General features: G+C 46.1%; 1 protein-coding gene across 4 annotated transcripts in view; it reads left to right on the plus strand.

The window, feature by feature from the left end:
* Positions 1–26299, plus strand: part of LOC121563519 (limbic system-associated membrane protein) — a 1168857-nt gene that overhangs the window by 1100301 nt on the left and 42257 nt on the right. For all 4 annotated transcript variants that reach the window (XM_041875420.2, XM_041875421.2, XM_041875419.2 and 1 more), the window contains one exon: positions 16886–17118. In XM_041875420.2, coding sequence (XP_041731354.1) covers positions 16886–17118 — 233 coding nt within the window. The remainder of the gene's footprint in view (positions 1–16885; positions 17119–26299) is intronic.

Raw genomic sequence — 26299 nt, forward strand, 5'->3', positions numbered from 1 at the left:
AGGAAGACCCATGCAGGTTGTTATGTCCGCATCCCGGACAACCCCCTTCTCGTCTGGATATGTTGTAGCAACCCGGCCGAGCCGGAACTGCCCCCTTAGAGCGTTCTGGTCCGCAATCCAGACTACGTCTCCAACCTTGATACTTCTCTCTGCTCGGTGCCACTTGTGTCGTATGAACAAGTTTGGTCCTGCCAGTTCACTCCATTTCTTCCAGAACCTGTCGACTCCAGCCTGGACAGCCCTCAGTCTGCGCCAAGAGCGGGTTTCCATGTCGATTCCGTGTATGTCTCCTCCCTGTCCGGTGCGCCCCAGGATAAGTGAGTTGGGGGTCAAGTACTCCACTGAGTCCTCTTGTTCCTGTGCCCTGGCGTCGATGGGTCGCTCATTAGTCAAGTTGGCTGCAGAGTAGAGAAGGGTCTGGAACTCCCCCCAGGTGTAGCAGCCAGTTGTTCCGCCAAGACTGTTAAGAGCTCTTTTAAGGAGCTTGACAGCTGCCTCTGCTGCTCCATTTCTGTGTGGCGAGTCTGCAGGATGAAAGTCCCATTGCCACTCTGTGCTATTTCTGGCAGCCTTGTCTTCAACGGATGCCTTCTGCAAACTGGCCAGGTGCTTGTGTAGCTCTCTCAGAGCAGGCCTGGCGCCCAAGAGTTTGTGCCTCTGTCTGACCATAGCTTTTTGGGATGCCCCCTCAGAGCAGTGAACCGGGAGTAGGCCTGAAGAAAGCTCTCAGAAGACTGGTCGTCGACGAGATCAGCATGGACGGCTCTGGAAGTCATGCAGCAATACACGACTCCCCAGACCTTTTTCTTGGTTCTTTTCTTAACAGCGTCCCTCACTTCAAAGGGTCCAAAGAGGTCTAGTGTAGTATACTCGAATGGGTTCGCTCTACTGGTACGTTCCTGAGGAAGAGCGCTCATCACTTGCTGGCACAGCCGGGCTCTTTGCTTCTTGCAAGTGATGCACCTGTTGACCACCTTCTTCACTGTCCTCCGACCTTGCACAACCCAGGCCTTTCTTTTAGTGTGCAGCAGTGTGGCAGCCACCCCTTCATGATTCGCTTCATGAGCTTCCCTCGCAAGCAAGGCCCCCAGCCACGACCGGAACGGGATTAAAGGTACAGCGGTTCCGTCTTCATTCCAAGACTGGACTCTACCACCACAAAGTAAGAGTCCATTGTTGTCATCTTTAATCACAACAAGGCGGTTTAAGGTCGTATCCTGAAAGTTCACGCCGTCTTGGGCCGCAAGGGTTAGGTCTTGGAAAGCCGCCGTTCTCTCTCCCACAGACAGCCTGGGGCCCCTCACCTCCCACTTTGCTGAGCTCGAGGCTTGGTAGCTTGTCCTCAGCCAGGATTCTGCAGCTCTTCGAACCCAGGTGATTGTTCCACACAATTTAGACAAGCTACTGAATCGTTCGGGCCCAACAAGGCGCACTAGAGCTACACCCCAGGGCTTCCTCTTTGGCCTCTCTACTGCTGGAGTTGGACCTTGGTCTTTCATCTGCGGTTGCGGTGCAGAGTCTTGCAAGTTTGCCCCAACATCAGTATTGCTGGGGCCTGAGAATTTCTCTGCCTGAGGCCTGGTGACTACAGCTGAGAACGCTCTTCTCTGCAACCTTTTAACGTCATCAGCCATGCTGGTCACTATCTCACTGGCCGTTTTCACAGGCCACTCAGCCTCAGGCCAACTCAGGAACTCTGGGCCTTGTTGCCACTCTGACCCTTCATCGAGTTGCTCCCCTCGAGTTGCTCCCCTTGTGATGATGTCTGCTATGTTCAGGTTGCCCTCAATCCACCTCCAGTCTTCCACTGGTCCAGCCTTCTGGATCTCTCCGATGCGGTTAGCGAAGAAAGTTTGGTAGCCATAGCTATCCTTGTGAATTGCTCCCAGGATTGTTTGGCTATCCACGAAGTGGACCCAGCGTGCGACCTTGATGCGGCAGTGCTTTACAAGGTATTTTCTCAGGCGGATCGAAAAGACAGCACCACATACCTCTGCCTTCATCACGTCTCCTTTCTGGTTGAGAGGGGTAAGCTTTGCTTTTGACTCAACCAGCCTCACTACGACCCCATTCTGCGTCTCCCAACGGAAATAGAGCACCACGCCGTAGGAAGCCTCACTCCCATCTGAAAACGTGACTCCCATTGGATGGCCTATGGTTCCAGTTGGTGTGAGGCTTCTTTCGAACCTGATCTGGGCAAGTCTCACATATTCTTCGAGGAGTCTTATGGAAGCCTCCCGTAGTTTTGGTGAGAGTGGGTCATCCCAAGTGTCCTTAACTGGACTGCTTATACTCGCTTCTTGGTAAGCTTCTCTCACAAGCATCACCCCTTCCTGCTTTGCGGGTGTGGCAAGACCAATGGGGTCGTAGAATCCAGCGATCTGGCTTAGCAGCATCCGACGGGTCAATGGGTTTGGAGTTTTACCTCTGACTTCCTCTTCGCGCAAATTCTTTGAGACATTTACGGAGGTCATCACACGAAGTTTGTCAGTCTCTGGTTCATAGCCGACTCCAAGTGCTTTGCTTTCTTCGTCCTGCATCTGGTTGGGTAACACCATCGTTTTGGGCACACTCACAGTTGTCTTACTGATACTGGCATCAGTTGTGGTTGCGGACCTCCCACTTTGGCCTGATAAGACCCATGGCTTAAGGGAGAAGCCTCCAGCCTTTAAGATCTTTTCCACTCCGTTGGTGATTTTCTCCAGTATCCACAAGTCATTGTGGGACGTCAAGATGTCATCCACATAACTATCTTCTACCACAACTCTGCGCTCCTCAATGATGGCTGCAAACTGGGGCAGGTTGGCTGTTTCTCTCATTGCCACCTGGGCAATACAACCAGCAGGTTTATCGCCAATGTTGACCCTGACGACAGCAAAGACTTTGATCACCTCCTCAGGATTGTCTCTCCAGAGGAATCGATGGAGGTGTACTTCTTTGTCTTCTAGCCAGACAGAGTTGTACATTTTTTTCACATCGCCCAGGGCGGCGTACAACCCAGTCAGGACCCTTGTACAGTAGGTCATTTAAACTTATTCCCATGAATTCTTGGCTACTGTTCCAGACAATTCTTACAGGGGTAGTGGTTGAGTGAGGATTAGGAGCAATTAAATGACTGATATACCACTTAGGTCCCTTCCAGCTATCGATTTCCTCTTGGGTGACTTTAACGGCAGCCCCTCTTGAGACCATATCGTGGATTTGCTCTCTGTACGCAGCCTTCCATTCCGGCTCCCTCTCCAGTCGTTTCTCAGTGTTTAAAAAGGTCGCTTCCACTGCACGTCGATTGTCAGGCAGCGTTGCGGGGTCTCCTTTCCACGGGTAAGCTGCGTCCCAGTGAGGGGATTCGCTGTGCTTGTCAGCTTGCACGTAGGTGAGACATTCCTTTATTTTCTCCAAGTCTCTTTCCTCTCCTAGGGTCATTTCCTTGCCTCCAGGGGGGCACCTACCGCATCTGCAGCCACCACACTGAGGGTCACAGGCGGCGCCAATACTGTCCCACTTGAACCATTCAAAAACGTATTTGTTGGTAGTTGCAGTGTTTTGGAGGATTGCGTCTTCTTCTTCCACCGAAACTCCACTGGGTCCTTCCATCTTCACGAGAATCTCTTTGTACGCCCTTGAAGCTGTTGACCTAGCGAAATGTGTTTCAGACCTGTGCACTGCTAGGTCTATCACTTCAAAGAGGTCAGGATCCGTTCCGCCAACAGTCTTCCCAAGGGGGCCATCCCAGAGGACGAGGTCTCCAACTACTGGCTGTGGGACCAGGCGACCCTCCCTGTGGCTAATCAACAGGTCGATCTTTTCGGGCCGGACCAAGTCCTTGAGTGGAACATTTGGAAAGAACTTCTGCAGTTGCTGAGGCGTGACAGCCTGGTTCACCTTCGCAACATCTTCCAAGCCGTAGCAAAGGAGTTTGTGCTCTGCTATTGTACCTTTGGGAGTTTTTACTCTCAGCCTCAGGGTATACTTCTTGGTAGTAATGGTTTTCTTCATCCCTCCAACACCTTGGACAATCAACTTAATGTTCTTACCATTTAGCTTGAGATGCTCTGCTGCTTTATTAGAGATATAATTAGTATCTGAAGCGAGATCAATCAACGTACCGACTAGCTGGCCAGAGTTTGTCGTCACATCCAACAGCATCATTATGACAGGGCACTCTTTTGGCTCACAACCAGTGCTAGCACACACTTTTGTTGTGATCTTATTTGAAAAGGCTTCTTTGACTCCGCTCGCAGCTCTGGAGAAAGTTTGGCAAGGAGCTCCTCCTGTTTGTTGGTTAGTCCAAGCCCCCTTTTCCCCAATTTTGCCTCACTCTGCTCTCCGCTCTTTTCCTCTTTCTTCTTGATCTGTGGCTTTGGACAGAGCAAGTAATTGTGGTCTGAAGAGCCCTCTTTCTGACAGTCATCCTTTGAGCATAGATACTTTTGTGTGCCGCCATCGTCACCATGAAGGCGCAAGCACTTAAAGCATGCTCCTGCTCTCCTAAGCTGAGCCTTCTTGCCTGTCAGATTGAGCTTCTTGAAGACCTTGCAGGCGAACAGCCTACCTCCATGCTCGTTGTCTCCACATATGATGCATGAGCTTGGTTGAGAGCCCTTTAGGGTGTTTCCTGGCTTTGGTGAATGCCACCCAAAAAGTTACATATTGCAGCTTTAAGATCAATTTTTATCTTGTATAAGCCTATCAATTAATCTTGGAGTGTATTCATAAAAACGTCAGGTGCAACTCACAACCTCTTCAGAGCTGCTCAGAATGTGGAGCACATAGTCATTGTAGTTGCCAACCTCTCAACTTTCCAGACAAGTAATACTGTAAATAAGCAATTTGAACAGTACCACTCATACCAAGACTTGAGTGCTGTTCTTATAGAAGATGACAGGTGCCTTGTCAAGTCTTGGAATTTAGAGGCCTCTATGCCAGGGCAATCTCACTTTTAGCCCTCCCTCAAGGCCACAAGCAGCAGAGAGAGCGCTATTGCAAAGGCCTCATAGGGTCCACTGAGAGACCTGTGCTAATAGAGCCACAACATTACAGCTGGTGATATGTAGAGTGAAAACAAATCATTCAAGTAGCATACTCTAGTACCCCTGCTGACTAGAAGCATTACATTTACATTTACATTTACATCATTTAGCAGACGCTCTTATCCAGAGCGACTTACAAATTGGTGCATTCAACTTAGGATAGCCAGTGGGACAACCACCTTTTTATTTTATTTTTGTATGGGGGGTTGGGGAAGAAGGATTACTTTATACTATTCCAGGTATTCCTTAAAGAGGTAGGGTTTCAAGTGTCTCCGGAAGGTGGTCAGTGACTCCGCTGTCCTGGCGTCGTGGGGGAGCTTGTTCCACCATTGGGGTGCCAGAGCAGCGAATAGCTTTGACTGGGCTGAGCGGGAGCTGTGCTTCCATAGAGGTAGGGGAGCTAGCAGGCCAGAGGTGGATGAACATAGTGCCCTCGTTTGGGTGTAGGGTCTGATCAGAGCCTGAAGGTAAGGAGGTGCCGTTCCCCTCACAGCTCCGTAGACAAGCACCATGGTCTTGTAGTAGATGCGAGCCTCAACTGGAAGCCAATGGAGTGTGCGGAGGAGCGGGGTGACATGAGAGAACTTGGGAAGGTTGAACACCAGACGGGCTGCAGCGTTCTGGATAAGTTGAAGGGGTTTAATGGCACAGTCAGGGAGCCCAGCCAACAGCGAGTTGCAGTAATCCAGACGGGAGATGACAAGTGCCTGGATTAGGACCTGTGCCGCTTTCTGTGTAAGGTAGGGTCGTACTCTGCGAATGTTGTAGGGCATGAACCTGCAGGATCGGGTCACCGCTTTGATGTTAGCGGAGAACGACAGGGTATTGTCCAGGGTCACGCCAAGGTTCTTTGCACTCTGGGAGGAGGACACAATGGAGTTGTCAACCGTGATGGCGAGATCATGGAGCGGGCAGTCCTTCCCCGGGAGGAAGAGCAGCTCCGTCTTGCCGAGGTTCAGCTTGAGGTGGTGATCCGACATCCACACTGATATGTCTGCCAGACATGCAGAGATGCGATTCGCCACCAGGTTATCAGAAGGGGGAAAGGAGAAAATTAATTGTGTGTCGTCTGCGTAGCAATGATAGGAGAGACCATGTGAGGATATGACAGAGCCAAGTGACTTGGTGTATAGAGAGAATAGGAGAGGGCCTAGAACTGAGCCCTGGGGGACACCAGTGGTGAGAGCACGTGGTGCGGAGACAGATTTTCGCCACGCAACATGTCAGGTAGGACGCAATCCAAGAGTGAGCAGCGCCAGAGATGCCCAACTCGGAGAGGGTGGAGAGGAGGATCTGATGGTTCACAGTATCAAAGGCAGCGGATAGGTCTAGAAGGATAAGAGCAGAGGAGAAAGAGTTAGCTTTAGCAGTGTTGAGAGCCTCTGTGACACAGAGAAGAGCAGTCTCAGTTGAATGACCAGTTTTGAAACCTGACTGGTTTGTATCAAGAAGTTCATTCTGAGAGAGATAGCAGGAAAGTTGGCTAGAGACAGCATGCTCAAGAGTTTTGGAGAGAAAAGAAAGAAGGGATACTGGTCTGTAGTTGTTGACATCGGAGGGATCGAGTGTAGGTTTTTTTGAGGAGGGGTGCAACTCTCGCTCTCTTGAAGACGGAAGGGACATGGCCAGTGGTCAAGGATGAGTTGATGAGCGAGGTGAGGTAAGGGAGAAGGTCTCCGGAAATGGTTTGGAGAAGAGAGGAGGGGATAGGGTCAAACGGGCAGGTTGTTGGGCGGCCGGCCGTCACAAGTCGCAAGATTTCATCTGGAGAGAGAGGGTAGAAAGAAGTCAAAGCATAGGGTAGGGCAGTGTGAGCAGGACCAGCTGTGTCATTTGACTTAATAAATGGGGATCGGATGTCGTCAACCTGGTTGACGAAGTCATCCACAGAGAGGGATGAGGGAGGGGGAGGAGGAGGGGGATACAGCAGGGAGGAGAAGTTGGCTTGAAATTTAGAGTGGTAGAAAGTGGCTTTAGCAGCGGAAACAGAGGAAGAGAATGTAGAGAGGAGGGAGTGAAAAGATGACAGGTCCGCAGGGAGTCTAGTTTTCCTCCATTTCCGCTCGGCTGCCCGGAGCCCTCTTCTGTGAGCTCGCAATGAGTCGTCAAGCCACGGAGCACGAGGGGAGGACCGAGCCGGCCGGGAGGATAGGGGACATAGAGAGTCAAAATATGCAGAAAGGGAGGAGAGGAGGTTTGAGGAGGCAGAATCAGGAGATCGGAGGGAGAAGGATTTAGCAGAGGGAAGAGATGATAGGATGGAAGAAGAGAGAGTAGCGGGAGAGAGAGAGCGAAGGTTGCGACGGCACATTACCATCAGAGTAGGGGCAGAGTGAGTAGTGTTGGAGGAGAGCGAGAGAGAAAAGGATTCAAAGTAGTGGTCGGAGACTTGGAGGGGAGTTGCAGTGAGATTAGTAGAACAACAGCATCGAGTAAAGATGAGGTCAAGCGTATTGCCTGCCTTGTGAGTAGGGGGGACGGTGAGAGGGTGAGGTCAAAAGAGGAAATGAGTGGAAAGAAGGAGGTAGAGAGAAATGAGTCAAAGGCAGACGTAGGGAGGTTAAAGTCACCCAGAACTGTGAGGGGTGAGCCATCCTCAAGAAAGGAACTTATCACGGTGTCAAGCTCATTGATGAACTCTTCAAGGGAACCTGGAGGGCGATAAATGACAAGGATGTTAAGCTTGAATGGGCTAGTGACTGTGACAGCATGGAATTCAAATGAGGAGAAAGACAGATGGGTCAGGGGAAAAAGAGAGAATGTCCACTTGGGAGAGATGAGGATTCCTCTGCCACCGCCGCGCTGACCAGATGCTCTCGGGGTATGCGAGAACACATGGTCAGACGAGGAAAGAGCAGTAGGAGTAGCAGTGTTTTCTGTGGTAATCCATGTTTCCGTCAGCGCCAAGAAGTCGAGGGACTGGAGGGTAGCATAGGCTGAGATGAACTCTGCCTTGTTGGCCGCAGAACGGCAGTTCCAGAGGCTGCCGGAGACCTGGAACTCCACGTGGGTCATGCGCGCAGGGACCACCAGGTTAGAGTGGCAGCAGCCACGCGGTGTGAAGTGTTTGTATGGCCTGTGCAGAGAGGAGAGAACAGGGATAGACAGACACATACAGTGGGTAGAACAAGTATTTGATACACTGCCGATTTTGCAGGTTTTCCTACTTACAAAGCATGTAGAGGTCTGTAATTTTTATCATAGGTACACTTCAACTGTGAGAGACGAAATCTAAAACAAAAATCACATTGTATGATTTTTAAGTAATTAATTTGCATTTTATTGCATGACATAAGTATTTGATCACCTACCAACCAGTAAGAATTCCGGCTCTCACAGACCTGTTAGTTTTTCTTTAAGAAGCCCTCCTGTTCTCCACTCATTACCTGTATTAACTGCACCTGTTTGAACTCGTTACCTGTATAAAAGACACCTGTCCACACACTCAATCAAACAGACTCCAACCTCTCCACAATGGCCAAGACCAGAGAGCTGTGTAAGGACATCAGGGATACAATTGTAGACCTGCACAAGGCTGGGATGGGCTACAGGACAATAGGCAAGCAGCTTGGTGAGAAGGCAACAACTGTTGGCGCAATTATTAGAAAATGGAAGAAGTTCAAGATGACGGTCAATCACCCTCGGTCTGGGGCTCCATGCAAGACTTCACCTCGTGGGGCATCAATGATCATGAGGAAGGTGAGGGATCAGCCCAGAACTACACGGCAGGACCTGGTCAATGACCTGAAGAGAGCTGGGACCACAGTCTCAAAGAAAACCATTAGTAACACACTACGCCGTCATGGATTAAAATCCTGCAGCGCACGCAAGGTCCCCCTGCTCAAGCCAGTGCATGTCCAGGCCCATCTGAAGTTTGCCAATGACCATCTGGATGATCCAGAGGAGGAATGGGAGAAGGTCATGTGGTCTGATGAGACAAAAATATAGCTTTTTGGTCTAAACTCCACTCGCCGTGTTTGGAGGAAGAAGAAGGATGAGTACAACCCCAAGAACACCATCCCAACCGTGAAGCATGGAGGTGGAAGCATCATTCTTTGGGGATGCTTTTCTGCAAAGGGGACAGGACGACTGCACCGTATTGAGGGGAGGATGGATGGGGCCATGTATCGCGAGATCTTGACCAACAACCTCCTTTCCTCAGTAAGAGCATTGAAGATGGGTCGTGGCTGGGTCTTCCAGCATGACAACGACCCGAAACACACAGCCAGGGCAACTAAGGAGTGGCTCCGTAAGAAGCATCTCAAGGTCCTGGAGTGGCCTAGCCAGTCTCCAGACCTGAACCCAATAGAAAATCTTTGGAGGGAGCTGAAAGTCCATATTGCCCAGCGACAGCCCCGAAACCTGAAGGATCTGGAGAAGGTCTGTATGGAGGAGTGGGCCAAAATCCCTGCTGCAGTGTGTGCAAACCTGGTCAAGAGCTACAGGAAACATATGATCTCTGTAATTGCAAACAAAGGTTTCTGTACCAAATATTAAGTTCTGCTTTTCTGATGTATCAAATACTTATGTCATGTAATAAAATGCAAATTAATTACTTAAAAATCATACAATGTGATTTTCTGGATACAGACCTCTACATGCTTTGTAAGTAGGAAAACCTGCAAAATTCGCAGTGTATCAAATACTTGTTCTCCCCACTGTAGTTGACAGGCTACAGAAAAAGGCTACAATAATGCAAAGGAGATCGGAATGAAATGAACTAAACCTGGGAAAGCAAGAGAGCGGGGCCTCCCTCACTTACCTTTCACTGAAACACTCAAATATAACTCCCAACTTCCACTTTAGAAATTATAATTGTTGTAAACTACAGCGGTTCAATGTTTTCTAGGAATCTAACTTAGTTTATTCAGCTAGCTAACTTGGTACAGTATTCTTCAGTGAAAACCGTCCAGGGCACCGAATCCTATGACGCCATAGCCAACTAGCATACCAGCCTCCAATAACACGGTTTAGCATCAATACTCGGTTACAACAAACCAGTTTGTTAACACGCCAAACAGATCATTCGTGTCCGTGTCTAACGTTGTGTAAAGTTTTGGGTTAGTTTGAGTGAGTACGTCGTCAACTTATTCAGCCAGTTGGTTAGCTAGAATAGTTAGCATACTAGCTAGCCATTGCTAACAAACCACCCCTCCTCCGACGGCACGAAACACACAGAGAGAGCCAAGCTAACGTTAACTAGTCACCCATGTCCCGAATTCCCTTGAACGACTCTTGTTACCAGTATGTAAAAACAAAACAAAAATAAATGTAGGTTATAACTTACCCTTAGTAGCTACTGTTAGCCAGTTAAGTGCAAAGCTAGCCACTGAATCGATTCAGCCAGTTCGCGTCTGTCCCAACGGAGAGAAAGCGTCTCCAAATATACAGCTAGGTCGTTCCAGCTATTGTTTAGTTAGCTATCCAGGTAGCAACAAGCTAGCTACATTTCGAGTACAGTAGCTACTAACTACCTAACGTTAATGCTTCAGATAATGAGGTTAGAAAAACAGCTGAATGGTAGGTAGCTAGCTGGCATAATTACAGGTACACTTAAGCGTGAAATAACATTGGAAACAACTATCCACAGTTTGCGAGTAGTTACCAGTAGCTACCCACTAGCTAGCTAGCTAGCTAGCTTTATTGGTCCAAGTGGGTTAGCTAGTCTCGTGCTTCACCAGGCTCAGCCGAATACAATACTTACCTACAATAATTACCTACAATAACCTACAATAACTACCTAGATAAACTACCTACAGTACCTAACTACAATACCTACCTACAATCTAAATACATGGTTTAAGCTTTACTCGACACCGTATAAGAAGCCAAGATTAACTCCCGTTTTCCTCCATGCCTGGTCCCAACAACCATGTCTCCTACCCTTAATCTACTTGTACCTCCTTTACTGTTACATTCTCTTCCTCAGAGTACAGTATTAACATGTCCTCAATAGTTTCCCCCTATGGATCATTGTTAGATTAATTTGTATTTTAAGAATAATGACTAAAGGATTTCACCCCAAATACAGTATAAATGTGTAAACTGTGTTAGAATTATAATGTAGTGTCAACCCACTAACAGAAGGGGGCGGGACTAAACATTCCAGGGTGAAGGAGAAAGGTGGAAACTTTTTAAGAAAGCCTCCTAAAGGTGGGCGGAGCAAAGTGCCTTTGTGTGTCAAGGGGTATAAAACAGGAGTGTATGGGTTTTGGCGCCAGAGCTCTCCATGAATAAAAATACAGATCATTGTTGCTGGTTGTGGACCTTGAATCATTTACGATTAAAACCAGAGCCTTACAACCTCTGGTAATGATTCAAGCTTAGGTTGAATTAGAGATAGAAATTCTCGTAACAATCATACAGAGGGCGTTTTACAGCAAATTATTTTTGAATGTACAGTGAGGGAAAAAAGTATTTGATCCCCTGCTGATTTTGTACGTTTGCCCACTGACAAAGAAATGATCAGTCTATAATTTTAATGGTAGGTTTATTTGAACAGTAAGAGACAGAATAACAACAAAAAAATCCAGAAAAACGCATGTCAAAAATGTTATAAATTGATTCTCATTTTAATGAGGGAAATAAGTATTTGACCCCCTCTCAATCAGAAAGATTTCTGGCTCTCAGGTGTCTTTTATACAGGTAACGAGCTGAGATTAGGAGAACACTCTTAAAGGGAGTGCTCCTAATCTCAGTTTGTTACCTGTATAAAAGACACCTGTCCACAGAAGCAATCAATCAATCAGATTCCAAACTCTCCACCATGGCCAAGACCAAAGAGCTCTCCAAGGATGTCAGGGACAAGATTGTAGACCTACACAAGGCTGGAATGGGCTACAAGACCATTGCCAAGCAGCTTGGTGAGAAGGTGACAACAGTTGGTGCGATTATTCGCAAATTAAAGAAACACAAAAGACCTGTCAATCTCCCTCTGCCTGGGGCTCCATGCAAGATCTCACCTCGTGGAGTTGCAATGATCATGAGAACGGTGAGGAATCAGCTCAGAACTACACGGGAGGATCTTGTCAATGATCTCAAGGCAGCTGGGACCATAGTCACCAAGAAAACAATTGGTAACACACTACGCCGTGAAGGACTGAAATCCTGCAGCGCCCGCAAGGTCCCCCTGCTCAAGAAAGCACATATACAGGCCCGTCTGAAGTTTGCCAATGAACATCTGAATGATTCAGGGGAGAACTGGGTGAAAGTGTTGTGATCAGATGAGACCAAAATTGAGCTCTTTGGCATCAACTCAACTCACCGTGTTTGGAGGAGGAGGAATGCTGCCTATGACCCCAAGAACACCATCCCCACCATCAAACATGGAGGTGGAAACATTATGCTTTGGGGGTGTTTTTCTGCTAAGGGGTCAGGACAACTTCACCGCATCAAAGGGACGATGGACGGGGCCATGTACCGTCAAATCTTGGGTGAGAACCTCCTTCCCTCAGCCAAGGCATTGAAAATGGCTCTTGGATGGGTATTCCAGCATGACAATGACCCAAATCACACGGTCAAGGCAACAAAGGAGTGGCTCAAGAAGGAGCACATTAAGGTCCTGGAGTGTCCTAGCCAGTCTCCAGACCTTAATCCCATAGAAAATCTGTGAAGGGAGCTGAAGGTTCGAGTTGCCAAACGTCAGCCTCGAAACCTTAATGACTTGGAGAAGATCTGCAAAGAGGAGTGGGACAAAATCCCTCCTGAGATGTGTGCAAACCTGGTGGCCAACTACAAGAAACGTCTGACCTCTGTGATTGCCAACAAGGGTTTTGCCACCAAGTACTAAATCATGTTTTGCAGACGGGTCAAATACTTATTTCCCTCATTAAAATGCAAATCAATTTATAACATTTTTGACATGCGTTTTTCTGGATTTTTTTGTTGTTATTCTGTCTCTCACTGTTCAATTAAACCTACCATTAAAATTATAGACTGATCATGTCTTTGTCAGTGGGCAAACGTACAAAATCAGCAGGGGATCAAATACTTTTTTCCCTCACTATATATAATTTATTATTTACTGTGAGGGAAGAGGTTGCTCATCTCAGGTTTATCCTCTGTTATGGAGGCACAATGTGCAGAGAGAGCATATCAGGAGGTTTAATCGAAGCAGGATGCCCTTGCCATACATCCCCTTGACTAGGATTCTCAGAGGTATCATCTATCTCACAGTTGTTATATTCAAGCAATCTTTTCTCACCTCCACAACTGGTTTTGCAAGACAGATAAACCAACAGTCACTGTACTGTAAGGATAAATCTCAAAATAATAATCTCTACGTTGACTGATTATTCAGACAGTGATGTATATGAACCAGGAGAGCAAGAAAATGTGAATGATGGGGGAATTTGTCCAATGTTTTGTGGCTATTTTAAAGGCTTTGTAGTGGGAAAAATACCCAAAGACAAAGGAGAGGGTCTCAATCTTTCCAGATGCATTTATGTCACACGCACACAGCTTCTTCCTCTGGGGGCTGTTCTGAGTGAATCATGTTGAGCAGAAAGTGCTATGTGCTCTGAGAAAAAAGTATTCGAAGGAGGCACCAAAAGGTGAAAGGAGCATCCTCAGGTAACCAGCAGCCCTCAACCCTTTTCCCTTTCTTCTCTACCCATTTCTCCCTTTTCCTCATTGTACGACATGTGTGTTCTGTCGCCACTGTGGGTTTATTTACTTGTACAGTTAGTTATATTTGTTGTATTTGTAGCATCTAGGATATATTGATTTCCCACAGGTTTCACACTATGGGCTAGATTCGGATCCAGAGGGCATTGGTGTTTTTTTCCCCTAATGATATCAATTCCTTTTAAGTCTATAAATAAAAAGAGACTTTTTCTCACCCTCATCATTTTTCTTTTAAATGCTTCATTACACTCGGTGGATTTCATAAACAACCTTCAAAAACATCACGCTTTCCTTTTGAATCAAAGCAATTAATGTGACCCTCACTATAAACTCTGTCAACACAATTTTGCGAGAATAATAATGGTTTGTGTTTGGTATTGAACTCATAACCCACTTTGCTCGATTTTGTATTTTGCGTAGATTCAACAGAATGTCAGTAGTTCCTTGGGACTGTAAAATTACCAGAATTTTCTTAATGGCAGAAGTGTGAAATTAATTAGTAGGTTGATTATTATGTACACTATACACAAACATGGCTAATTAATCACCTGGTTGTTTATGAACATGTGAAATCATTAGTCCTCTAAATACATGTTTATCTTGCCTCCGTTGAGGGCCGTCTGCTCTGTACTTTACCTACCAAGGGCTTTTCTATTCCTCCTAGTTTTTAAGCGAATGCACTGTTCCTTCTAAGCCATGTCCTTGGAGAATACTGCCACCTTCCCGGAAATACACTTAACCTGCTACCGAGAACGTATCTGGGGCGAGGAAATGCTGTAAGGGGAAAATATATGACCTGGCATTGATTTGCCTGCTGCTTTTTTTCCTCTGTGTGCCACATGCAAACAGAAAGACTTGTTAAAGGAATAGCCCCCCTCACAAACCGAAGGAGAAAGGGAGTTAGCCCATGATCAGCCGACATAATTCTCCATCCTTTTAATCAAAACAGTGTTACGGGGGATTTGGTCAGGTTTATCGATCGCTTGAGAGAGAGCAGATGTGATTATGTAAGTGAACTGGTTGTTTTCTGTGTTTTTTTCATCCTGCCTACCTCCCAGCACCCCCCTCCCCCCACACACCACCTCAGCATGGTTCAGTCCAGTCCGTTCTGCTGGGGGGAAGTATGAAGGGAGTACAGGGGGAGTAGCTGTCTGCCAGAGCCTGGCACGTCTCCCCTCTCATTAGAGTCTCCCACTCTGCCTCTGCTGCCTGTACTGGGAGCTGTGGGCTTCCCCAACGGCGTACCCTGCAGCATGGCCGCGGCCCAGCTCAGCTCAGCAGCACAGGCATCCGTCAAACCCACCAGACCCCTGTCATCCTGCCTGCCTCACCACCTGCCTGCTGCTCGCCAAAGCAGGGGTTGCTTAGAGACAGGGAGGGAGGGAGGCAGGAGCAGCTTGCCTTCTAGGCCAGCAGCTTGTTAGTTTGAACATAGTCCCGTGTAGCGCAGTTGGTAGAGCATGGCGTTTGCAACACCAGGGTTGTGGGTTCGATTCCCACAGGGGGCCAGTATGATTCTTTTTTTTGTATATATATATATATATATGTATGCACTCACTTAACTGTAAGTCGCTCTGGATAAGAGTGTCTGCTAAAATAACTAAAAATAAAATAAATTTAAAAAAGGAAAAAGGTTTGGCTGGCGCCCTGCATGCGGTGGCCAGTGAGCTTTGCGGCCTGCGGAGGGTTTGTGAAGCGCGATGAGGAAAATGCTGTGCTCCCGCTGTAGTTCTGCTTACCTGACGGGGAGTCCAGGGTGTTTCTCATTGGAGGGCGGAGGGTTAGAACAGGTTCCTATTGGCTGATAAAGCTTTAATTAAGAGACATGTACAGTATCTCGAATTTCATGAAGTGATGTCATGGCTATTGGTTTGGCTGTGAAGGGTGGAGTTTGTTTTGGAATGGGTTATAAACATCTATGATTTAAGTAAGAGAAAACCTGGGCCCGTATTCATAAAATGTCTCAGAGTAGCCCCTCTGTCCATATAATCATATTCATGATTAGACAAAACTGATCCTAGATCAGCATTCTTACTCTGAGACGCTGTACAAATACGGGCCAGGTTATTAAGATGGTGACCCTCCCAGATTGCTGATAAGCCACCTGTCCTTCAATAGGAAAGGCTAGAGTAGTGACTCTACTGCATGTGAGAACCCCTCAGGGTCATCGTGAAACAGCTTCTGCTCCCCAACTAATTCACTTTCTGTTTTGAATATACTGGATATACTGTGTCGAGCGGCTGAGTTTTCAATTTGCATTTTCGGCGTATGTCTGCCAGGTTATATTATGCGTGATATCCATTCTCATTGATTCAGACGTCCCCTTACATTTATTCATTAAGCAGGCGCTCTAACACACAGTCGTAGACGTCATACTTCTACAAGGCATAATGCTCTGACAGCATGCAACAAGCCAAGTTAAACAAGAGAATACTGATGTCCTTTTTAATCAGGAAGAAAACCATCACTGTTCACCTACATATATTTGTGGTCCTCTGTAGCTCAGTTGGTAGAGCATGGTGCTAGCAACGCCAGGATGGTGGGTTTGATTCATGGGACCACCCATACGTAAAATGTATGCACGCATGACTGTAAGTCGCTTTGGATAAAAACATTTGCTAAATGGCATATATTATACATTTATCAGAAGAGAGAGCAAAGCGAGGACAACTGGAGAGATAGAAAAGAGCTTAAAGGGGTACTTCGGGATTTTGGCAAATCTACTTCTCCAGAGTCAGATGAACTTGTGGATACCATTTTTATGTCTCTGCGTGCAGTTTGAAGGAAGTTGCTAACTAGCGCTAGCGCAAATGCTAGTTAGAGGTATCAGATACCCATAGACTTCCAGGCATTGCGCTAACGCTAGTTAGCATTGCCTTGCGAAACTACCTCTAACTTCCTTCATACTGGACACAGAAACATACAAATGGTATCCAAGAGTTCATCTGACTCTCTGGGGAAGTAGATAAAGGGCCTTATTGCCAAAATCCTGAAGTATCCCTTTAAGTTCTCAGCTATCCCTCAGAAATGCCTCAGATTAGGAGGAGTAATTTTCATTCCAATAATTAATATTTCGCTTATCTTTGGTCACTACATATAGTGGTCTCTCCCTATATCCAATAGACCTACATAGATTTGAATATTAATTTCACGCGGTTCTGGCGCATAATTATTTTCAAATCGACCTGATTCGTAACTTGGTAAATTTCCTCTCTCTTTTGTCCTTCCAGGTGTTACGTGGATGATAAGGTGTCCAAAGTTGCCTGGCTCAACCGATCCAACATTATCTTCGCTGGGGAGGACAAGTGGTCTCTGGACCCGCGTGTGGACCTGGTGAACAAGGGCCAGCTGGAGTACAGCCTTCGCATCCAGAAAGTGGATGTGTATGACGAGGGCTCCTACACATGCTCCATCCAGACCAAACAGCAGTCCAAGACCTCGAATGTCCATCTCATTGTCCAAGGTAGGCACTAGCACAATTAATCAATCAATCAACCAACCAATAAAGTGTATTTATAAGATGGACACCTTTTTACAGTAAACATTTACAGTAACCTGGCCATTGTTAGGTTCTGAACAAACAGGGTAAAAACTCAAACGGACGACTAGAAAAAGCTTTAACCAAGTTTATTCACCCACTGGGTCATACAGCTGCAAAGACAACATACAAGTCACACTAACACATCTTTATACCTTCCAACTAGGCGGAGTCATCTCCTTGCATGTCTAAGAGAGACACTCCTTCTCTGTTGTTAGGCAGAAACACAGTAGGTTCCTTTTACTGGTATTGTCATGGCCCTGCCTAAGTCTAGGACTCTCATGGGTGTTAAAATGTGTGTGTGTGTGTGTGTGAGATAGGACTATAATCAGAGGGTTTTCGGGGTGGGCCCCTGTGGCCCCCCTCCCAGCAGTGACATCTCTCTTCATCTGTTGACCTTATCTCGAGTTGAGTTCCACATACTTCATGGTCCTGGTTCTTCAGTAACTGGTCTGCCTTATCAAGAACTGATACTAGACTGTTACCCTTTGCCTCCCTCCTTAGGAACATTCATATTCAACAATAACATATTTGAACAGAATATGAACTTTCTGCACTTCCCTTTTTCTCACTCAGTAACTTTCCACACACCTAGTTCCTCTTTACCCTTCCTGTCTCAAGACTGACAGCCCCCAATTGTCCTCCATCAACCAGCAGCCCACCTATAGGTCTCTGTAATCTCCTTGTCTTCCATATTATCTGGACAGCTGACAGGGAGTTCTATTTAGCTGTCAATAACTCCTTATCAACTGTCCACACAGTATGGAAGACAAGGAGATGTCTGTCTGCTCGGCAGAATGTAGATTTGAGGCCCTCGCTGTGAGGTCTTGTTTCTTGCCGTTTCACCTGAAGCAATTTCCAGTAGTTCTTTATCTTTATCTTGGTGCACTTGTGCTGCACATCAAACCTGAAGCTGAAATTCAAGTTAACCCATTAACGTTGATTAGTTTGTGCAATAATGTGTTTGTTTGAGCAATAACAGTTTGTGCAATATTGTGTCTATATTTTGTCCAACAGCTCCATTGATGGCAGCACCACCACCCTATTGGAAATTAATCTCAGACAAATAGTGATATGATTAGGGGTGGAAGATAGCAATAGCATTTTACCACACAAAAGCTACAGGAGAACACCGTCTGTTCACATAGCGATGAACTTAAGAGCTGATCTATTAATAGCACTGAAAGGTCAATACATGAATTGATGCTTGTGGATCTGTTCCAGCAAATTGTTCCCTGTTACCAGAATCCCATTGGTTTCAATTAGACACTGCTTGATCATTGGTATTTCTCATATAGTCTTCCTGTGTTTCCATTTACCTGCACATATTTCATGACTTTGACATTTAGAGCTAAATATTGATTCTACATTGTTTTTCGCCCTTCTTTACTTTTTTTCTCCAATAGTCCTAGACTTCAACTGTTATGTGGATATGGGCTGACATTAGCCTGGTCCCAGATCTGTTTGTGCTGTCTTGCCAACTCCTATGGTCATTTTTATAACAAAGTGACAAAATGACCATATGAGTTGGCAAGACAGCCCAAACAGATCAGGGACCAGGCTAGCTTACTTCTTCCTATGTGAAGCATTTAATTCATTTCCTCTCCCCCCATGCTGAAACTATGGCGTCATATTGAAAGCATATCACATCCCACTGTAATAGTAGAATTCTTATTGGCTATAGGAGAAGGTCACACCGTCATCACATCATTCAATTATCCAACAGCCATTTACTGCTGAATCCAGAATATTTGCACATACCTTAGGGGGGAATGTCTGCTGGATGAAGTGTGTGTGGTTTCCCTTTCAACGACACAAACAAGAAACTCCAAAAGCTGAGTAAAAAAAGTAGTATGAAATGGTATGAACATTTTTCCAACCGCAGAAGCCACACTGCCTCTACCCGCTAGTTAGCTATCGGAGACCATGTTCATGTAACCGAAGCTGACACAATTTCTGCTAGCAGGGACAGCAGTGTAATTGGAAAACAAATGATCAGACAAAGTAAATTTGCTGTGAATAATAAAGCCATGGCCTTGCAGCTCGCTTAAAGGCATCGGCGCTCAAAGACAGGGTCATTGCACATGATACGAATCATAATATGGTGATTTTCCCAACCCATTCGCTTTTGATTTTGATGAAACCCGAGCTAGCCGTTGACGTCGAGCCATTGAAAATCTGTGTGACTAGGATACTCCGACACCATTGGTTGACTTTGGTGTTTGCTAAGTATATGAGATGGTGATAGTGTGTCGAGCAATTTGTGCATTTGTGTATGCTGGTCATGTGCCAAATGTTTGAGACCATTGAAATCTGTCAATAAAATGGATCCCATGATGGTCTCCTATTGCAGCAGGCAGCAGTAAGCTGTTTTTTGTGCAGCAAACGGCACCGCATTGTCAGCTGGTTTTTATCAGAATTGATTTGGTCGCTTTTAAATTAATGTCAGCATTTTTCATTCTTTGTTAAGAAATCAAAATCATTTAAATTAGAGCGCTAAGCAGCAATGCTGGGTTCTTAGCAGACAAGCACACAGATCAACCATGCAGTGAATAGATACTACTATAAACTCCTACTTGTTTACCAAATAAGTCAGATCCAAGATTTTAATTACTTTGTTTGCTTTAGCATCACCGTATGTATATCCATTAGCAACCTCCATCTGGGTTTTCATTGCATACGTTTAGCTATTTAGCTAAGGATTAGGATGAAGTCCACATACATTTTACATTTACATTTACGTCATTTAGCAGACGCTCTTATCCAGAGCGACTTACAAATTGGTGCATTCACCTTATAGCCAGTGGGATAACCACTTTATTTTTATTTTTTGGGGGGGTGGGGTGGGGTAAGGGGGGGGTTAGAAGGATTACTTTATCCTATCCCAGGTGTTCCTTAAAGAGGTGGGGTTTCAAATGTCTCCGGAAGGTGGTGAGGGACTCCGCTGTCCTGGCATCGTGAGGGAGCTTGTTCCACCATTGGGGTGCCAGAGCAGCGAACAGTTTTGACTGGGCTGAGCGGGAACTGTGCTTCAGCAGAGGTAGGGGAGCCAGCAGGCCAGAGGTGGATGAACGCAATGCCCTCGTTTGGGTGTAGGGACTGATCAGAGCCTTAAGGTACGGAAGTGCCGTTCCCCTCACAGCTCCGTAGGCAAGCACCATGGTCTTGTAGCAGATGCGAGCTTCAACTGGAAGCCAGTGTAGTGTGCGGAGGAGCGGGGTGACGTGAGAGAACTTGGGAAGGTTGAACACCAGACGGGCTGCGGCATTCTGGATGAGTTGTAGGGGTTTAATGGCACAGGCAGGGAGCCCAGCCAACAGCGAGTTGCAGTAATCCAGACGGGAGATGACAAGTGCCTGGATTAGGACCTGTGCCGCTTCCTGTGTAAGGCAGGGTCGTACTCTCCGAATGTTGTAGAGCATGAACCTACAGGATCGGGTCACCGCCTTGATGTTAGCGGAGAACGACAGGGTGTTGTCCAGGGTCACGCCAAGGCTCTTCGCACTCTGGGAGGAGGACACAACGGAGTTGTAACCGTGATGGCGAGATCATGGAACGGGCAGTCCTTCCCCGGGAGGAAGAGCAGCTCCGTCTTGCCAAGGTTCAGCTTGAGGTGGTGATCCGTCATCCATACTGATATGTCTGCCAGACATGCAGAGATGCGATTCGCCACCTGGTTATCAGAAGGGGGAAAGGAGAAGATTAGTTGTGTGTCGTCTGCGTAGCAATGATAGGAGAGGCCATGTGAGGATATGACAGAGCCAAGTGACTTGGTGTATAGCGAGATATATACCACATTTTGAGTCAATCAAAGTGGCAGTTAATGAAAGGAATTGATTGACATTGCTCTCGAGCTAATGCCAATTTCTTGTTCATAATGATAGATAAGTGTAGTTTCATCTCAATCATCGTCATAAAGGATCTCCATAGTTATTCCTTTATCTCCGATCAATACAGAGGTGATCCACAATGGCTTTGTCCACATTTAGCCCTGTATCACAATGGTGTGGTATTTAATGCGGTGAACTGAGGCACTTACTAAGGAGAATGTGAAGGCAGTGTGTCACTCTAAAGAGCAGAGGAGAGGGGGGGAGGGTATAAGCAGTTCTACTTTGAAGTCTGTACAAGGAGGAGGAACTGACCTTTACCAATTATCATGGGACAATCGGAACCTTTCAGTGGTCCTTCAGCAAGCCATCTCCCCCGCCCACCTTTCCGTGCTGAAAAGCTCCTTATTGCCAGGGCCATTGTCAGGCATATTGTGTTACTAGTCTGTCTTTCTGGGGGCGACTTTAACACTTCAGCTGCCAAGTGGATCGGTGGCTGTTCCCGGCCACCAAACCACCCCCCTGGAGAAGAATGGCTGTCTTCTCCTTGCCCATTATTTTAGCGACTGTATGGGAGGAAGAGAATGCGAAACACTACACAACTGCAGATATTTTCTGTCGCCTTTGAACCCCATAACGAAATGGACTCCTTGATGTTTTAATGAAAGAAACAATTTAGTATTCCGTTTTCTCTTTGGCTGACTTGGCTGAAACCATGGGAAAAAAGGCATCTCCTTTAATCTTTTTTATGCTCGGCAGAAGAGAAGCCTCATGCATTTAAATGGGGCCATCCCGCGGGCACACGTGACTTCAGACACATCAATAGGGCTTCAGGTGTAGGGCTGCCATATTTCAGAGGATAACTAGAGGCCCGTCACATCATTCCTGGAGAGCCTCTCCTTTTTCCACTTTTCAAGACTCTGTAATATACAATTGAAGTCGGAAGTTTACATACACTTAGGTTTGCGTCATTAAAACTCGTTTTTCAACCACTCCACAAATTTCTTGTTAACAAACTATAGTTTTGGTAAGTCGGTTAGGACATCTACTTTGTGCATGACAGAAGTCATTTTTCCCACAATTGTTTACAGACAGATTATTTCACTTATAATTCACTGTATCACAATTCCAGTGGGTCAGAAGTTTACATACACTAAGTTGACTGTGCCTTTAAACAGCTTGGAAAATTCCAGAAAATGATGTCATGGCTTTAGAAGCTTCTGATAGGCTAATTGTCATCATTTGAGTCAATTGGAGGTGTACCTGTGGATGTATTTCAAGGCCTACCTTCAAACCTCCACAAGTCTGGTTCATCCTTGGGAGCAATTTCCAAACGCCTGAAGGTACCACGTTCATCTGTACAAACAATAGTACGCAAGTATAAACACCATGGGACCACGCAGCCGTCATACCGCTCAGGAAGGAGACGCGTTCTGTCTCCTAGAGATGAACATACTTTGGTGCGAAAAGTGCAAATCAATCCCAGAACAACAGCAAAGGACCTTGTGAAGATGCTGGAGGAAACAGGTACAAAAGTATCTATATCCACAGTAAAACGAGTCCTATATCGACATAACCTGAAAGGCCGCTCAGCAAGGAAGAAGCCACTGCTCCAAAACCGCCATAGAAAAGCCAGACTACGGTTTGCAACTGCACATTGGGACAAAGATCTTACTTTTTGGAGAAATGTCCTCTGGTCTGATGAAACAAAAATATAACTGTTTGGCCATAATGACCATCGTTATGTTTGGAGGAAAAAGGGGAAAGCTTGCAAGCCGAAGAACACCATCCCAACCGTGAAGCACGGGGGTGGCAGCATCATGCTGTGGGGGTGCTTTGCTGCAGGTGGGACTGGTGCACTTCACAAAATAGATGGCATCATGAGGAAGGAAAGTTATGTGGATATATTGAAGCAACATCTCAAGACATCAGTCAGGAAGTTAAAGCTTGGTCGCAAATGGGTCTTCCAAATGGACAATGACCCCAAGCATACTTCCAAAGTTGTGGCAAAATGGCTTAAGGACAACAAAGTCAAGGTATTGGAGTGGCCATCACAAAGCCCTGACCTCAATCCTATAGAAAATGTGTGGGCAGAACTGAAAAAGCGTGTGCGAGCAAGGAGGCCTACAAACCTGACTCAGTTACACCAGCTCTGTCAGGAGGAATGGGCCAAAATTCACCCAACTTATTGTGGGAAGCTTGTGGAAGGCTACCCGAAACGTTTGACCCAAGTTAAACAATTTAAAGGCAATGCTACCAAATACTAATTGAGTGTATGTAAACATCTGACCCACTGGGAATGTGATGAAAGAAATAAAAGCTGAAATAAATCATTCTCTCTACTATTATTCTGACATTTCACATTCTTAAAATAAAGGGTTGATCCTAACTGACCTAAGACAGGGAATTTTTACTAGGATTAAATGTCAGGACTGAGTTTAAATGTATTTGGCTAAGGTGTATGTACATTTCCGACTTCAACTGTAGAATGCCAACATCTTTAGATGTTATGTATGGAAAATGGAGTGCTGACCTGGCCACATGTTCTCTGTCTCATCTGGCAACTGGTCTGAAAATATCCTCTTCCCAGCTATGCTTTAATAAGCTCCTGTCACCTATGTCAGGCTGTTTCAGCCCTACTACAGTCCTCAGGTCAGCAGTACGCTCGTTTTGGGCACTCTGGCACTCAACAAAGGTCGTTCACACTGTTAGGGCCTTGCTCTCACTCTTATCGCCAACTGTGAAAGAACTGGCCAATGGTCCAATCTCAGGACTGAAAAGACTTAAGCCCCAGAACTGTGAATAGCTTTTCCTGTCAATCATTCACTCCTACAACCCAATAGTAGCTTTTTGTTGAAGGGATCTGTGCTATTGTTGGATTAGTTGACTGATCCTGACCATTGATTCTGCTCATTCAGATACACATCTACCTTCAGCCCATCATATGCACTTTGAGATTATTTTTGTATAATGAAAAGCCCTATACAAATGTAATACATTATTATTATAATTCATATTATTATTATCACTACAGACAAGTAACTTTATTTGAAATGAACAAAATAATGATTATTCTCTGAGGGCTTAAATGCTCAGTGCAGTCAAAAACACACACACACACACACACACACACACACACATATACACTGCTCAAAAAAATTAAGGGAACACTAAAATAACACATCCTAGATCTGAATGAATGAAATAATCTTATTACATACTTTTTTCTTTACATAGTTGAATGTGCTGACAACAAAATCACACAAAAATTATCAATGGAAATCAAATTTATCAACCCATGGAGGTCTGGATTTGGAGTCACCCTCAAAATTAAAGTGGAAAACCACACAACAGGCTGATCCAACTTTGATGTAATGTCCTTAAAACAAGTCAAAATGAGGCTCAGTAGTGTGTGTGGCCTCCACGTGCCTGTATGACCTCCCTACAACGCCTGGGCATGCTCCTGATGAGGTGGCGGATGGTCTCCTGAGGGATCTCCTCCCAGACCTGGACTAAAGCATCCGCCAACTCCTGGACAGTCTGTGGTGCAACGTGGCGTTGGTGGATGGAGCGAGACATGATGTCCCAGATGTGCTCAATTGGATTCAGGTCTGGGGAACGGGCGGGCCAGTCCATAGCATCAATGCCTTCCTCTTGCAGGAACTGCTGACACACTCCAGCCACATGAGGTCTAGCATTGTCTTGCATTAGGAGGAACCCAGGGCCAACCGCACCAGCATATGGTCTCACAAGGGGTCTGAGGATCTCATCTCGGTACCTAATGGCAGTCAGGCTACCTCTGGCGAGCACATGGAGGGCTGTGCGGCCCCCCAAAGAAATGCCACCCCACACCATGACTGACCCACCGCCAAACCAGTCATGCTGGAGGATGTTGCAGGCAGCAGAACGTTCTCCACGGCGTCTCCAGACTCTGTCACGTCTGTCACGTGCTCAGTGTGAACCTGCTTTCATCTGTGAAGAGCACAGGGCGCCAGTGGCGAATTTGCCAATCTTGGTGTTCTCTGGCAAATGCCAAACGTCCTGCACGGTGTTGGGCTCTAAGCACAACCCCCACCTGTGGACGTCGGGCCCTCATACCACCCTCATGGAGTCTGTTTCTGACCGTTTGAGCAGACACATGCACATTTGTGGCCTGCAGGGCTCTGGCAGTGCTCCTCCTGCTCCTCCTTGCACAAAGGCAGAGGTAGCAGTCCTGCTGCTGGGTTGTTGCCCTCCTACGGCCTCCTCCACGTCTCCTGATGTACTGGCCTGTCTCCTGGTAGCGCCTCCATGCTCTGGACACTACGCTGACAGACACAGCAAACCTTCTTGCCACAGCTCGCATTTATGTGCCATCCTGGATGAGCTGCACTACCTGAGCCACTTGTGTGGGTTGTAGACTCCGTCTCATGCTACTACTAGAGTGAAAGCACTGCCAGCATTCAAAAGTGACCAAAACATCAGCCAGGAAGCATAGGAACTGAGAAGTGGTCTGTGGTCACCACCTGCAAAACCAGTCCTTTATTGGGGGTGTCTTGCTAATTGCCTATAATTTCCACCTGTTGTCTATTCCATTTGCACAACAGCATGTGAAATGTATTGTCAATCAGTGTTGCTTCCTAAGTGGACAGTTTGATTTCACAGAAGTGTGATTGACTTGGAGTTACATTGTGTTGTTTAAGTGTTCCCTTTATTTTTTTTAGCAGTGTATGTATAGTCCCCTGTAGCTCAGTTGGTAGAGCATGGCGCTTGCAACGCCAGGGTTGTGGGTTCGTTTCCCACGGGGGGCCAGTATGAAAAATATATGCACTCACTTAACTGTAAGTTACTCTGGATAAGAGCGTCTGCTAAATGACTAAAATTTAAATATATATATATATATATATACAGTGAGGGAAAAAAGTATTTGATCCCCTGCTGATTTTGTACGTTTGCCCACTGACAAAGAAATTATCAGTCTATAATTTTAATGGTAGGTTTATTTGAACAGTGAGAGACAGAATAACAACAAAAAAATCCAGAAAAACGCATGTCAAAAATGTTATCAATTGATTTGCATTTTAATGAGGGAAATAAGTATTTGACCCCTCTGCAAAACATGACTTAGTACTTGGTGGCAAAACCCTTGTTGGCAATCACAGAGGTCAGACATTTCTTGTAGTTGGCCACCAGGTTTGCACACATCTCAGGAGGGATTTTGTTCCACTCCTCTTTGCAGATCTTCTCCAAGTCATTAAGGTTTCAAGGCTGACGTTTGGCAACTCGAACCTTCAGCTACC

Source organism: Coregonus clupeaformis, chromosome 5 (assembly GCF_020615455.1).
Source record: "Coregonus clupeaformis isolate EN_2021a chromosome 5, ASM2061545v1, whole genome shotgun sequence".
Lineage (NCBI taxonomy): Eukaryota > Metazoa > Chordata > Actinopteri > Salmoniformes > Salmonidae > Coregonus > Coregonus clupeaformis.